The 14,183-nt window shown below is 37.1% G+C and overlaps 1 protein-coding gene and 1 long non-coding RNA gene across 2 annotated transcripts; one reads left to right on the forward strand and one right to left on the reverse strand.

The window, feature by feature from the left end:
- Positions 1-249: 249 nt before the first annotated feature.
- On the reverse strand, positions 250-1,779 carry LOC132045962 (uncharacterized). The gene is made up of 3 exons (XR_009412573.1): positions 1,505-1,779; positions 825-952; positions 250-558 (listed from the first exon to the last, which is right to left on the reverse strand). It is a non-coding gene; the product is annotated as an uncharacterized LOC132045962 (long non-coding RNA).
- A 538-nt stretch (positions 1,780-2,317) lies between these two features.
- Positions 2,318-13,787, forward strand: LOC132045963 (3beta-hydroxysteroid-dehydrogenase/decarboxylase). Its single transcript, XM_059436526.1, has 12 exons — positions 2,318-2,685; positions 6,848-6,937; positions 7,033-7,166; positions 7,328-7,498; positions 7,941-8,057; positions 8,133-8,212; positions 9,388-9,583; positions 10,529-10,643; positions 11,242-11,416; positions 12,176-12,332; positions 13,005-13,071; positions 13,159-13,787. Exons 1-12 carry the CDS (start codon positions 2,463-2,465, stop codon positions 13,347-13,349), a joined length of 1,716 nt encoding a protein of 571 aa, XP_059292509.1. The 5' UTR covers positions 2,318-2,462; the 3' UTR covers positions 13,350-13,787.
- Positions 13,788-14,183: the final 396 nt, after the last annotated feature.

Below are 14,183 nucleotides of genomic sequence, written 5' to 3' on the forward strand. Positions count from 1 at the left end.
AAATATAATTTATACCCGTCTACATCTCGAGCCTTAGAACTCACCCACCTAGTTTCTTGGGCAGAGGCTATACTAATCTTCCTCTTTTGGAGAATTTTCACCAACTCTATAGACTTCCCCGTCAATGTCCCTATGTTCCAAGACCCAACCTTAAGCCTAAAGGCTCCCTTGCTACCCCTAACCTCTACCCTATGCCCCACCCGAGGACATGACCTTACTCCATCATCACGCAGCAAAGCCACTATATTCTAGGAGTTACTAAGCTACCACTACCACTACCACTACAACAAGAAAGGGCGTCTAAAATGAGGTATCTAAAATAAATGACTATAAACTAGTCAGTACAAAAACAAAGCAATTAATTAACTACAAGAAAGAAAGTCAGAACCGAGCAAACGTGCAACCGGAGGTACCAACTCCGAGGTAATGTCACCTGGATTAAAGCTGGAGATATCAAGGTGCATCTGTTGTATCGCCTTCTCTTCACTCCTGCAGTATTACTAGTGCCACTGCCGAAAGTTACTGTTTGCCGGTGTGCGTCCACTGCCTAGTACTCCCCTGTATTCAAGGTCAACCATATTTGAAACAAAGGAAAAAAGAAAAGGAATGAAGAGAATCTGGGGAAAAAGAAAAACGGGTGGGGTCAGAATTTAGATGTCTATCTCTGTTCTTAAAAGAGTAGTGACAGTCTGGTGGGGTTTAGAATTTGTGCTTGGGAGAAGGAAAAAGAGGTGAAGAAAAGAGAGCAAATGACAGAGACAAAAAAAAAAAATAGGGGTGGAAGAGAAGAAGGCACTAGGGTTAGGGAGAAGAGTGCGACTTACCTGGGGTCGCTGACAGGAGTTGATGGGGGGTGGGGTAGGGGCTGCCAGTTGTGTAATTTATAGGGCTTACGCCTCAAGACTTACGCTTCGCCCCATATCCTCGCCGTGCGTCCGCTTCTGTTAAAACACTGTATCCACAACAAACATTTAACTATAAATAGTTGTTATAGTGTAAATCCTACATAGCTAATATTTTATAAAATTAATTCTTACATTAACTAATGGCCAAATACATATGCAGCTCCCTAAACTTGTCACAAATTTTCATTTAGACACTTGAACTCAAGCTAGTACTCGTTGAACACCTAAACTCTTACAAAAACGTTCCAATTAGACACATTTTGTTGAGCTTGCCTAAACACAAAATGCATGTATTTCACTCACGGCTGATGTGGCAAAAAATGTCAATGAGATAACTAAACATAGATTTTGACCCCACATAATAAGGGAGAAAAGGAAGAAAATAATTTGAGGGAAACAAATAAAAAGTTTTGTTCACTCTCGGTAATGCACCAAGATGAAAAGAAAATGTTAAGATCTTGGCTTAGTAAAAACCAGATGAAGTTTCTCACCAGAAATTACCTTCTAGAAAGGAACTTTTAAAGAGAACGAAAGAAAACAAGCATTAAGAGATGATTTTCGTGAAGTACGATGAGAAATCATGAAGTTTCAATGCTTACTTTTAGTTGGTTTGGTGGTGACAAGTAAGAATTAAACTGGAGAGTTAAAAAAAATGAATATTTTCACTTTTGGTAAGTGATTCAAATCGGATAACAAACCCAGTGGAGAGAAATCGTGAAAGGGAATCATGGGTTTGAGGAAACCAATTTCAGGTTGTTCCAAAAAAGAATTTGGGAAAATTGCAGCTGGTTATGGTGGTGTTGGAATTGGAGAAATCAAATTTGAAGGTTTTTTTACAAGTTTTCTTGACGGTGGTGTTCCGGTGAAGAATTTCTTGTCGCGGGCCTTGGAGATTTCCGGGGAGATCCATTTCCCAAATATTGCACGCGCGTAAAGAGAGTGAAAAGCACACATTTTGCCATGTCAGCAAAATGTGTCTAATTAGAACATTTTTTCAAGAGTTTAGGTGTTCAATAGATACTAGATTGAGTTCAAGTGTCTAAATGGAAAATTGTGACAAGTTTAGGGGGTTGCATATGTATTTGGCCTTAACTAATGCTATATATTCCTAGTGCCCATTTGGCTTAGCTTAAAAAAAGTAGTTTATAAGCTGCTGGTTTGACAAAAAAACAGCTTATAAGCCAAAAAAATAAGTTAGCCACCTCAACTTTTTTTTTTTGGCTTATTCTAAGCACTTTTTTAGCTTATAAGCTGACTTGTCAAACACGTAAAAAATCAAAAAACAGCTTATAAGCTGGTTTGACCACTTATAAGCTAATCCAAACAGGCCCCTAATTGTAAATAACTTGTTTTCTAACCAATTAATCCCGTCATTTGTACTTCAATTCAAAATTCAACTAGTCCTGAATAAGGCCCCACCTCAAATAAAGTCGTCATATTTTTCTCTTTCTTTCTAAAAAAAAGAAAAAGCGCTTTGTTACCAATCTTGTATCAATAAACCCCTTTCTTTCCCTTCTCTGGAAAGATCCCTTTGGGAAAGGAGGAGAGAAGAAGAGAATGTCGATTGTTGAGACATGCGTGGTGTTTGGTGGACAAGGATTCATCGGCAAAGCCCTTGTTGATAGGCTTCTTCGACTCGGCAATTGGATCGTTCGAATCGCCGATTCATTCCCAACTCTTCAGCTTCAACCTTCTGAGTCTCTCCTTTCCCATGCCCTCTCTTCTGGTCAAGCTTCTTATATCCACGTCGATCTCACTCATAAACCCAATATTATTCAAGGTACCACTCCTACTCCCTAATTTACTTATTCTCAACGAAAATGTTTTGTTAATTGTTATGAAAATAGCTAGTAACACCCCTATTTATTTGTTGACTATAAAGCCTAACTAGACATGAATTAAAATACCAAATCCTAATCTTTTTTTGTTTCCTATAACTTTGAATTATTTTTTCCAACATGTTTGAAGCCATAGCAATATCTACGGAATGCATAAGTTGTACAAGGTAATGAACATCGGGTTACGTTATTCTATAAAAGCAATATCTAGACAATGGCATAAGGTTTGAATTACTCATCTTGAAGGCGTAATATGTGGAGATTATCTCTTTAATGTGTATATCATAATTACACCTTGTTGAGTGTAATGTTTGTTAGCCAGACAATATAATTGCAATGCGTATCTTGATGAGTACAACGTGTTTGTTAGTGTCCTACTCCCTTTGTCCCAATTTAGGTGATACAGTTTGGATTTCGAGAGTCAAACTTCTTTATAATCTTTAAGTTTTTTTTTTTAAAAAATAATTTACATATTTAGTTGTCATCAAAAAAAAAAAAAAATTTACATATTTAGAAACTAATAAAAAGTACTATAAGTCACAATAATTAACAATTTAAAATATTTAAAGGGCATATGAATAAATCGCGGTAAAATTTTTCTTTTCTAACTCTTGAAAAGCGAAAAGTATCACATAAATTGGGAAAGAGGGAGTAATATCTAGTCGATACAGTTGCTTAAAAGATTGCTGGTTCTAAGGTCGGATAAAGGAAGAGGGTTGCGGTAGGTTGTTGATTAATCCTCGCAATACAATTTTTGCATCTTTTTCAAGTGTCCCATGAATTGGTGTTAGCGTGTCCTGGTTCAAAAATGCCGAATCTCGTCTGAATCATCATTTTTCAGGACTCTTTGGTATAAGTTCCTTAGCTTGGAAAGGGCATTTAGTCCATGTTGCTATTTCTGCATCCGTAGGGGAGTACGTTCGGTGGAATAATTTCTTAGATCTATTAACGCATCCTCATGGGTTAGGTCCACTTCTTATAGATTTATGTAGAGTGGGGGAGGATACATCGTTGTTGCATTGCAAGTTGACGACAATTTGGAACCTTGCACTTTCTTTGTTGGAGGCAATGTTGATGATGATGGTGGCACAAATAATCAATACCAAAAGAGGTCAGAGGACTGGCAAGCAGAACAAATCATTTGGAAGGCAATGACACTATGTATTTCCTGATCTATTTAGAATGGGAGGAATTGGAGATTGTTCTAGAAATATGATGAGCCATATATTAATAGTGTTAAGAAGTCATTTCTCTTTCATATATTTGTTGGTGTAAAGGGAAATTTCCAATTGATCATGTATATTGTTTTGAAACCATCTTGGTGTGAATTCACTGAATTGTTTTTTGATAACCGTGGTGTCTGGACCAGCTTGTGCGTACCTTGAGTAATTTGACCAGCTACCAGCTACCTCCACAAAGGCTTGACGGGAAGGAATCACCTTGTGTTTGCCTCCGCTAAGTTTTGAACTTGACACCTCATTGTTCTCAACCTAATTCATTGACCATTAGGTCACACCCTTGGGTGGTGTGAATTCAATGAATTATTTCTTGACCAGCTAAAAGAATAAAAATAAAACAAAAACAAAAGGAATTGACTGCCTTTTAAGTTGGAAGATTATGAATTTGGTTTTGGACTTAAATTCTAGTACTTGTTGAGTATTGGTCCCCGTGTAGTTAAGATTAAGTTGTCGTTGGGACTTAGATTTTGGTGTAGTGGCTTCTGGTGTAGTGGCTTCTTTTGTTGAACAGAATTTGAACTCTGTTTGAAGGATGTGGTGGCTTCAAAATATTGTAGTTCAACTCTCAGTGAATTCAATGAATTGTTTTTTGATAACCGTGGTGTCTGGACCAGCTTGTGCGTACCTTGAGTAATTTGACCGGCTACCTGCTACCTCCCACAAAGGCTTGGACAAGAAGGAATCACCTTGTTTTTGCCTCCGCTAAGTTTTGAACTTGACACCTCATTGTTCTCAACCTAATTCATTGACCATTAGGTCACACCCTTGGGTGGTGTGAATTCAATGAATTATTTTTTGACCAGCTAAAAGAATAAAAATAAAACAAAAATAAAAGGAATTGACTGCCTTTTAAGTTGGAAGATTATGAATTTGGTTTTGGACTTAAATTCTAGTACTTGCTAAGTATTGGTCCCCGTGTAGTTAAGATTAAGTTATCGTTGGGACTTAGATTTTGGTGTAGTAGCTTCTTTTGTTGAACAGAATTTGAACTCTGTTTGAAGGATGTGGTGGCTTCAAAATATTGTAGTTCAACTCCCTCATATCATGACTTCTTGAATTTGGCGACTTGCAGAAAGATAGGGTTAAAACTCAAAAACACTATTGTTGAAGATTAGCATGGCCCCTGCGCAAGGATGAGACGCACAAATTGAGAAATGGTCCAAAGAGAAAAAAAACACTATTGTCCTCATCTATAAGAATCATATTGCTATTGCTTTAAGCTGAATACTCAATTAAACAAAACAAAAGATGAAACGGACCCCCAAGGGTGGCTCAGTTGGTTGAGCATGGGGCTTTTATAATGGAGGTCTCAGGTCCAAAACCCCATGCCTATGACAGCAAGATTTGCCTTTGGGGTCGAGTTCGTCGCACGTGGCTTGCCTAGTGCCGATTACCTCTCCTGTGTGGTTTGCGAGCTATCGCAGAGGAGCTGGGTTTACCCTGTGCGCACTCCAAGGGTGGCAGCTACAGGTTCCCATGTCATCAAAAAAGAAAAAAAAAAAAAAGATGGAATGGGAAGTAATGAGAGAAACATCAAATTATTTGTGACAAATAAACAACTGATTCACATGCATGTACCGGCTAACATTATCTTGAAAGAAGTTTATGTCAAATCCGATTCGTGACAGCAAATCTCAATCCAAAATGTGTGCAATGACAACTGCCCTACTCGACCACTCTCCCCTTCTTTTTTTTTTAAAAAAAAAAAAAAAAAAAAAAAAAAAAAGAAAAAGAAAAACCTACTCAACCACTCAGCACATTATCAAGATGCATGTATCTTGTGAGACCAAATGACGGAAGAGGTTTTATGATAGAAGATGAGCACACAGAAACTAGCTATTCTTCAAATTGAAATAAAAAATTAAGGCAAAGAAATTATCTTCCATCCAACTTGAAAGAATATATTTCATGTAGTAGTTTGTATTTGAGTCTAAAGCAATAAGGGAATACATGCTAAAATGTTTCTCTTAGTGTGTAAGCTAGTGTGTATGCTTATTTCCTTGAGATGTCCAAGGGTACTTTTGAGCATGTACTTCCCATGAAATTCCTTCCTCTTTTCTTGCACCCCAAGTGCTTTACATCGTTCTGTTGTATGCTCTCTTATTTAAAAACAAAACCATGAAATTTTTCCCTTCCATGAAAGTAGTGATTGTGTCCTTAGTTAGTGGGCTCATAGTCCTCAATCGTCATTCTAGTCATACAAACATATGAACACTATTAGTGAAGGTTTAAAAGGTGTTCATGGTTTATTAGTAGTAGTATAGTATTCCCTAACTCGTATGGTGAATGATTGGAAGTACAATGTTAGATATGCCACAATGTTCAACAGGAGGAGGATTGGTTTTCTCTTAGTTCTTTACAAGGACATCCGACTAATTCTATCTTTGGTTTTGGGAGGTTTACTGAATGGGGAATTAACGATGGGCATTCATTGACCTATTTCTCTATTGACTTTCTCCCTGTAGGAAGTGTTTATTCTCCTTCAAGTTGCTTTGATTCAACTGCAAGGGAATTAAAAGATGTTTATTCTTTCCTTCTGCGTACTCTGAGAGGGTTGAAAGAAATGCTGAGGGATTGATATTCTTAACTTTTTCTTCTCAACAAGCAAGTGAAAAGTACTACTAGCCCCTTCTAGTTGGCTCCTGCTATTCTTTCCTCTTTAAGTGCTTTCACCCTAAAGAAATGCACTGTGATTTGACGTTTGAATGATTGTTTGACATGCCTTGGTTTATTTATCTGACTTGGCTTTTTCTAGTTTAAACAGGTTCTAGAGTTTCTTCCTTTTTTCTATTCCTTCCTGAAACCCGTGTTATTCCACTAAAGTAAAGTTGGGCTGAATTTTACTGCATCATATTCTTCTATGCAGCTATTGATGGCGCATCAGTTGTATTTTATATGGATTCTAGGGATTCATATGCTCATGATTTCTATAGTTGCTACACAATTGTTGTTCAAGGTAATTTTTCACCCAGAGGTCATTTGAGTGAAGTACACGTTCTTGCTACTTAAATCTTTGGCGTCCTAATTGAGAATGAATGGTATGTCATTCAGGTGCAAAGAATATCATTGCTGCCTGTCAAGAGTGTAAAGTCAAAAGGCTATTATACAACAGTTCTGCTGATGTAGTTTTGAACAGCTGGCAGGGCATACATGGTGGGGATGAGTCCTTACCATATTCCAGTAAAGTAAGTCTCTTATCTGGAGCTTGTTTAATTGAATTTGGAAACTTACTAGGCTCCATTCCTTTTTAAAAAAAAAATTAACCCTCTTCCAGATTTTTCATTAGGCTATCACTTTCTAGTTTTCCTCAGTTTCCTCTTTTCATTCTGATGCTTGCTCAATACAGTTTGTGAACATCGTAACTGATCTTAAGGCTCAAGTCGAGGCTCTCGTTTTAGTTGCAAACGATGCTGATGGTCTTCTTACTTGTGCACTTCGTCCTAGCTATGTTTTCGGACCTGGAGACAATTATCTATCTTCTCTGATGGTCAATGTTGCAAACTCTGGCTGGGCCAAGGTTGGAAGCCTTCTGTGTAGTTGCTCTTCTGTTGGTTAAATATCATCAATTGTGTTTCTTCTTTTTGCTAAGCCTGTGTAAATGTGATGGACTAGACCTAAGCTCTCTGTTGTAGCATCAGTATTCACCAAAATTCTCACTAAACTCATTGCATGCTTCAAATCTCTAAGGAACTTGTCTATCTCCGCTCTTTGTTACCTGTAACTTTCAGTTGCCCTGTGGAAGTAGGTAAAATAGGAATTGGTGTAGAATTTGCAGCATGTTCTGTGTCAGGAACCACTTTGGCGTGTTTGTCGAATAAAAGTGGAAAAAGATCATAGACTTCTCTCGCGTCACAATTCTAGTCATTATGTAGGTGTAATTTTCCGATCTAGCATTTTTTAACTGTGTTTAGTCTTTGTATACATACTTTTTGAATAAGTAATAGACATTCTCATTTCAGTTTATTATAGGGCTTGGTGACAATATGTCTGACTTCACCTATGTGGAGAATGTTGCCCATGCACATATATGTGCTGAAAAAGCTCTATGCTCCAGGGGGAGTCACGTATGTGGCAAGGTACAGATTTGTAGCTATCTTTATTCGATGTTTCCAGCGGTTAATATATTTACTGTGTGATGCCATGCATTATAGGCCTTTTTCATCACGAATCTCAAGCCAATGAAGTTCAAGGACTTTGTATCTGTTGTGTTTGAGAGATTGGGCTATCAAAGGTAAGGTAGCTGGCATATTATTCTCCTACGTCTTATCTTTATTGATGACGCTCCCATCCACATGAGGTTTGTTTAATGATTTTTCTCAAATATGTATAGATTAGGTGAACATATTGAAGGGGAGTCTTGGCGTAACTGGTAAAGTTGTTGCCATGTGACCAAGAGGTCACGGGTTCGAGCCGTGGAAATAACCTCTTGCAGAAATGCAAGGTAAGGTTGCGTACAATAGACCATTGTGGTCCGGCCCTTCCCCGGACCCCGCGCATAGCGGGAGCTTAGTGCACTGGGCTTTTTTTTTTTTTTTTTTTTTTTTTTTAAATGTATAGATTAGGTGAACAGCAGTCCTGAGTATCGACTGTACTGTGTGGTTGCAGCATGTTGCAAAACTCTACCTCCCATCATGGCTGACATCCTAGCTTAAAAAGTTTATCAAGTGCTAACAAATTTTCTTTCTTGTTATCTTTCTGATTTTATGGTTTATGGAGGCTATCAAACTCTAGTTAGGTCGTTATCTTCATCTGCGGTCCATAATTCAGAATTTGAAATGGTGTTATGTGAGTAAATATGGCATGACAAAGAGTCTTCTTGTACAATTTATTTGGCAAGAGAACTCTCTGACGGTTATCTTATTTTATTTTATCTCCTCATTTGTCTTCGATGAAGAGGTGTAATTTAGTCAATATCCTCTCTCTCTCTCTCTCTAGCTATCTATCTATCTGTCTCTTTGTGATACCGGTGGTGTACACTATTACATCGGGTACCTGCACTTCCCACCAAATCCAATAAAGGTCTGCCCACCAAGGTTGGATGTTTAGGGAAATGGAAAGAAATCACATAGCTTTTTTGCGCTAATTTAGTCAATAACGTTCCAAGTAATTCTCTTTTTCGTCCATTTCTTCATGTTACACGTCATTCTTTCCCTTTTTCTTGAACCACCCCTGTTTACATGTGTCGCCGTCTTCATCACTAGTTATTGCATATACTGTTGATACTTAGATAAATGCTACTCTTAAGCTGTCTATTTGGTGACTTTCTTTTCTAGCCAGAGTCTATTGTCTTAACTCTTGGCTTACATTTCTTTTTTTCCCGTTAATTTTGTAGCTTTGCTCCTTTCCTTCCATTATGGATTTTGCAATGTGGCTTCCTGAAAGACAGTTAGTGCTTTCTGATTGCAGGTCCATTATCAAGATTCCTGCTAGGGTTATCCAATATATTACTTTGATCATAAAATGGACAATCTCAAGGATGAGCAATTGGAGTACTGAGAATGTGCCAGTTTTTGATATTATTGAATTAGCATTGTGCCATAGGACATTTAATTGCTCTGCAGCTCAGAAATATATTGGATATTCTCCAGTTGTTTCCCTTGAAGTATGTTTGATCCTCATTTTTTTTTTCTTTAATCATTAACTGTAAACAGTGCCTAAACAACTATTCTCTGTGTCTCAAATTGTTCAGTTGGCACTCAAAATTGTTTTCTTTCATTACAATATTTTCAAAGAAATAATTTTATTTGTAACTATGAGAATTTGTAAATTTGCAGTACTTCTCCAAGTATACTTTCAAAAAGTAAAATAAAATAAGAAATCAATATTTGTATTTGCACTGAAAATTAGATTAGTTGACCTTTTGTCCTCCGAATTATGCATTCTCTTTGCGACAAACTGAGTATTATTTTATTGGCCAATGTTTTATATCATTGGAATGGTAAAGGCAGTAAATACGCAAAGTGTATATGAATCTTTTGAACTTTTAGCTCCTATGTTGCGTGGACTCTCCAAAAATGCTGCCGCACCAGTGTTGGATTCTCCAAAAATACACTATTTTTGGAGTATCCAACATGCACCCACTGGCATCTTTGAAGAGTCTGAGCAAGATAGTTTAGCTCACTTGCTGGCGTTTCTTGTAAGCTTAAAAGTAAAGATGTAATATCTCTTTCTAGAATATAAGGATCCTAGTTCCCTATTGATACGCAAAAAAGTTTCCTGTCACAATAAAGCAGGCTGTCCTTGAAGTTCTGATCAAAGACATGCTATATACATTGTGAATCTCTCTGATAAAATACCGGTACTTTAATCTTTTCACTTGATCCATGTTGGATCTCTTCTTTGCTTTTCTAAGAAGCTATACTTTTCTTTAAGTTACCCTAGTTTGTTGATAAGTACGCTGATTTTATTGTTGTAAGTAGCCTAAATTTGTTGATCTGTGCTAAAAATCTGGTTAAGATTTGGGATGCGTTGGAAATTTGCTATAGAGCTTATACTATTGTTTTTGGACATGACAACTGCTTATTACAGACGTGAAACTCTGATACAGGAAGGAGTTGCTATAACCGCTAAGTCCTCTCGTTTAGCTAGAGAATCATCTTTCTCAAGCTATAGTGACACTGATGAGGAATCGAAAGTGCATAAACTGCTAGGAGGTGGAAAAGGTTGGTATGTTACTTTGTGACATTTCTAGCCTTGCAGAACTGCGGTTTTCTAGTTTATTTGGTTAAGAGAAAATACCAAATCAAACCCTCTAGGCATTTGTCTTCACCTAAAACCTATACTTTTGTCATGAACTGGTAGAGAGAACTGACTTGTCACTTTTTTCTAAGGCCCATTTTCCAGCACTCTTCTCAGGAGAAAAGTGTGGTGTTTGACACGAGACATGCTTGAATTTGGTGTTTTGATCCAATTCTGGTGTTCTTCTGAGACTGAATTAAGTTGCATGTGTAGAATTGGTTTCTGGGTATGGTTTAGGCACATTCAGAAACTTCCTTGGCAACCCAGCTATAAAGCAGCATCAGATTTAGTAGCTGGTTTTGTATACCTTAGATTCTAATATATTGAGTATTATATTGTTCTACATAATAGTTGCAGCTTCTTTTTTTGTGGGATTGGGGGTTGCAGGTAAATTTTATGCCAGTCTGATTCTACTTCTAGCTTTTATTCTTTATCTGCCAAATCGATTACATGAAATCACAATTCTTCATTGTATCATCTTGGTTATTACCTCTAAATAACAAATATATCATGTTACTGCAGTTGCAGAAATTTTATTGTGGAGAGATGAACAGAGAACATTTACTTGTTTCCTTTTGCTGGTTTTCATCCATTACTGGTTCTTCCTGTCTGGGAGGAGTTTTCTTTCATCTCTTGCCCAGCTTCTACTGATGATTGCTGTTGCTCTCTGGGGATACAGCATTCTGCCACCAACAATGTAAGTATGCCAGTGAATATACTTTGTTGAAATGTTTTAAAGAGACAACCGTCCTATAAGTAATGTTTGGACAGACAAGCCAATCATATCTATCTCAAGGAGATGAGTTTACTGTTTTGCGTTCTGGGACAACTGGATAAAGATCATATGCTTAAGACATGTCATGCGAGCCTTAATTTGAAACTTAATGCATGGAAGTTGTAAGAAAGAATATAAGCCATATTTTAGATATATATGCGACTAAAGTCTCTGCTTCCCTGGACCCCCAGCCACATCAAGTAAAACAAAAGGTGAAAAGAACTGATTGATGCTACTTCATCCTGTTGTAAGGGTGAATTAGAACACTATAAATCCATTAGCATTTCTCATATCTGTAGGTCCAACTTCTTTCCTTTCAAGTCTTCCTAACTCTGTTATGTCAGTTCAACGGAATCACTTACACGGAAATAATATGCGAATGCGGACACCTCCTTTACAAAAAAAGAAGAAAATATTGTGAAAGTTCATGGGGAAATCATTTGCCAATATAAGCCCCTCTCTTTCTTCAGAACTTTTACTGTGTGTTGATCTTTGTTTTCCTCTATTTGTAAAATCGCCTAATAATTATGTAAATAATCTATTTCCAATTGGGAGCTTTTGATGATTCACAAGATTATTTCATAATGAACTTATCAGCTTTCCCGTTCCCTGTTTTAGGCTTCAATATTTATTTTATGCATGGCATGCTTGTATTCCTCAATAAGGACATCTTTGCTGCAGATATGGAATTGCAGTTCCCAGAATATCATGGTCTTTCTTTGAGATCTCTGAAGTGGATATGAGAAATTGCTTTTACAACTTAGCATATATGTGGAACAGAATGAGTCATTTAGCAAGGTTACTTGCCCGAGGAGAAGATTGGTCTATATTTCTGAAGGTGTGTACCGAATGAGTTAATGTTCTTCCTTCCTTTCTTTTTTACTAATTTTAACTTGAGTTAGAGATGATCAAGGTGGCTTTGGTCTGAAGTTTTTCCAAAAAATTGAGTTTGCTTGCTTAGCTTCTGAGCTTCTTTTTTTTTTTTTTTTTTTTTTTTTTTAAGGATGATCTCCACACTATGCTTTTCATGTCTTTCAACAACTCCAAAGACTAGTTTTTGAGTTGTCCAATCTTCAAAGAAGGTCAAACAAACACTTCCATCAAAAAATTAAATAATGTCAAAACAAATGGGTGTCTTTGATCATTCCTAGCAGTTATATTGCACTTCGTATAAATAATTAGAACCGGGGAAGTGTAAAGCAAATGAATTTGAGCTTTTGGATGTGTGCCAAAGAAATGAATAGTAGGCAATAGCTTTAGCAAATGAAGTATCAAGGAGGGTAAGACAGTTGACCTTAGAAAGTAGATGCACTGGCAGATAATGTGGTGATAAAAGAAACTGATTGTGAGATACATGTGGATTATGGACCTCATCTATTTGATGATTAATCAGAATTGACAGTTAAAATGGCTGTGAAGTGGGTCAGATTGCATATAGCATTTGTAGTCGGTCCTTGAATCTACCGTTTAGGTTGTGCTACACCTATAAAAATTTTCGTATTTTCTGCAGGCTGCAGTACCGCTGTATCTTTTGAAGTTGATTATTTCGGATTGCTTGACTTTCGCAATTGGTATAGGTATGTGTTACGCTACATTTTCACACTTAATGGTGCATTAAAGTCCACATCCAGTAGTTAGTTTGACATGATTCAAAACCAATGCAGCACTAGCTCTGGCATTCACTTCATTGCTCATTTATGAGCAGTATGAGGATGAAATCGATAGTACAGCAAATGTAATATTCAGCATATCAAAAGGTGCCTTTACGTTGCTGATGAGGAGTTTACCCTTGCCTTCGGCATTGCTCCATTCTGATTCAGAAATCCGATCTTCTAGATTGAAGATTAAGCAATGAGGTGTGCTATGCTGTACTCACTCCTAACAACAGACAGAGAAAAATGGTGTACATCTGCCTGGCTCGGTTTCCTTATTTAGATTGTGTGACCCCTTGTACAAGTAGTTTGTTAACCCAATATGTAAAGGGTCGGTTGATCTGTATCCTATGGAGAAGAGTCCCCCACCACCTCATTCCTCCCATACCCTAGCACTAGGGCTACAAAAGAAATTTGTGAAGTTAGAAAAGAAAAAAGAAAAGAAATATGATTCCCCTCCTCTGTGAGGATAGGATTTGCTCTTTCTGGCTGAGGTAGATCCTAAATGATGACAACATAGTGGATGAATGTCTGCCTGGATACGTATTGTAGCTATGCTTGCGAATTTCTTACTGTCGTGTGTTTATTACAACGTCCTGATAATGATATTCCTGAAAAAACAATGATATCTTTTTAGAGAAGCCATCTTGTGGAAGGGTGTAACTTGTACAACAACGCGCACACACCCAGTGAAATCCCACAAAGTGGGGTCTGGAGGGGGTAGAGTGTTCCAGACTTTACCTGTACCTTGGGAGGTTGAGAGGTGTAAGTCGTACATCTTTCAAATGAACCAGTGGTTTTAGGGATGGTGACATTGAAGTTGAAATTGCCTTTATCCACTTCCAGTGGGGCAAATTATTTTGTTTATAACAATTACTGTTATTGTTTTCTCCTATCTTTTAAATTTTACTAGTTTTTAGAAACGTGCGTTGTATGTATATACCATATAAATTAGTATTATTTTCTTAAAATGATTAAAAAACATTATTTAATGTGTTCCATGTTAACAAGAAATTCGAAGAAAATGAAATACGAAC

This window comes from Lycium ferocissimum, unplaced genomic scaffold, assembly GCF_029784015.1.
Source record: "Lycium ferocissimum isolate CSIRO_LF1 unplaced genomic scaffold, AGI_CSIRO_Lferr_CH_V1 ctg8776, whole genome shotgun sequence".
Lineage (NCBI taxonomy): Eukaryota > Viridiplantae > Streptophyta > Magnoliopsida > Solanales > Solanaceae > Lycium > Lycium ferocissimum.

Excerpts from the sequence above, each read along its gene's own strand:
- LOC132045963 (XM_059436526.1), top strand. The coding sequence starts at position 2,463 with ATGTCGATTGTTGAGACATGCGTGGTGTTTGGTGGACAAGGATTCATC. Across the intron at positions 2,686-6,847 it reads TAAACCCAATATTATTCAAG|CTATTGATGGCGCATCAGTT; the intron begins GTACCACTCCTA and ends TCTTCTATGCAG. Across the intron at positions 10,644-11,241 it reads ACTGCTAGGAGGTGGAAAAG|TTGCAGAAATTTTATTGTGG; the intron begins GTTGGTATGTTA and ends ATGTTACTGCAG.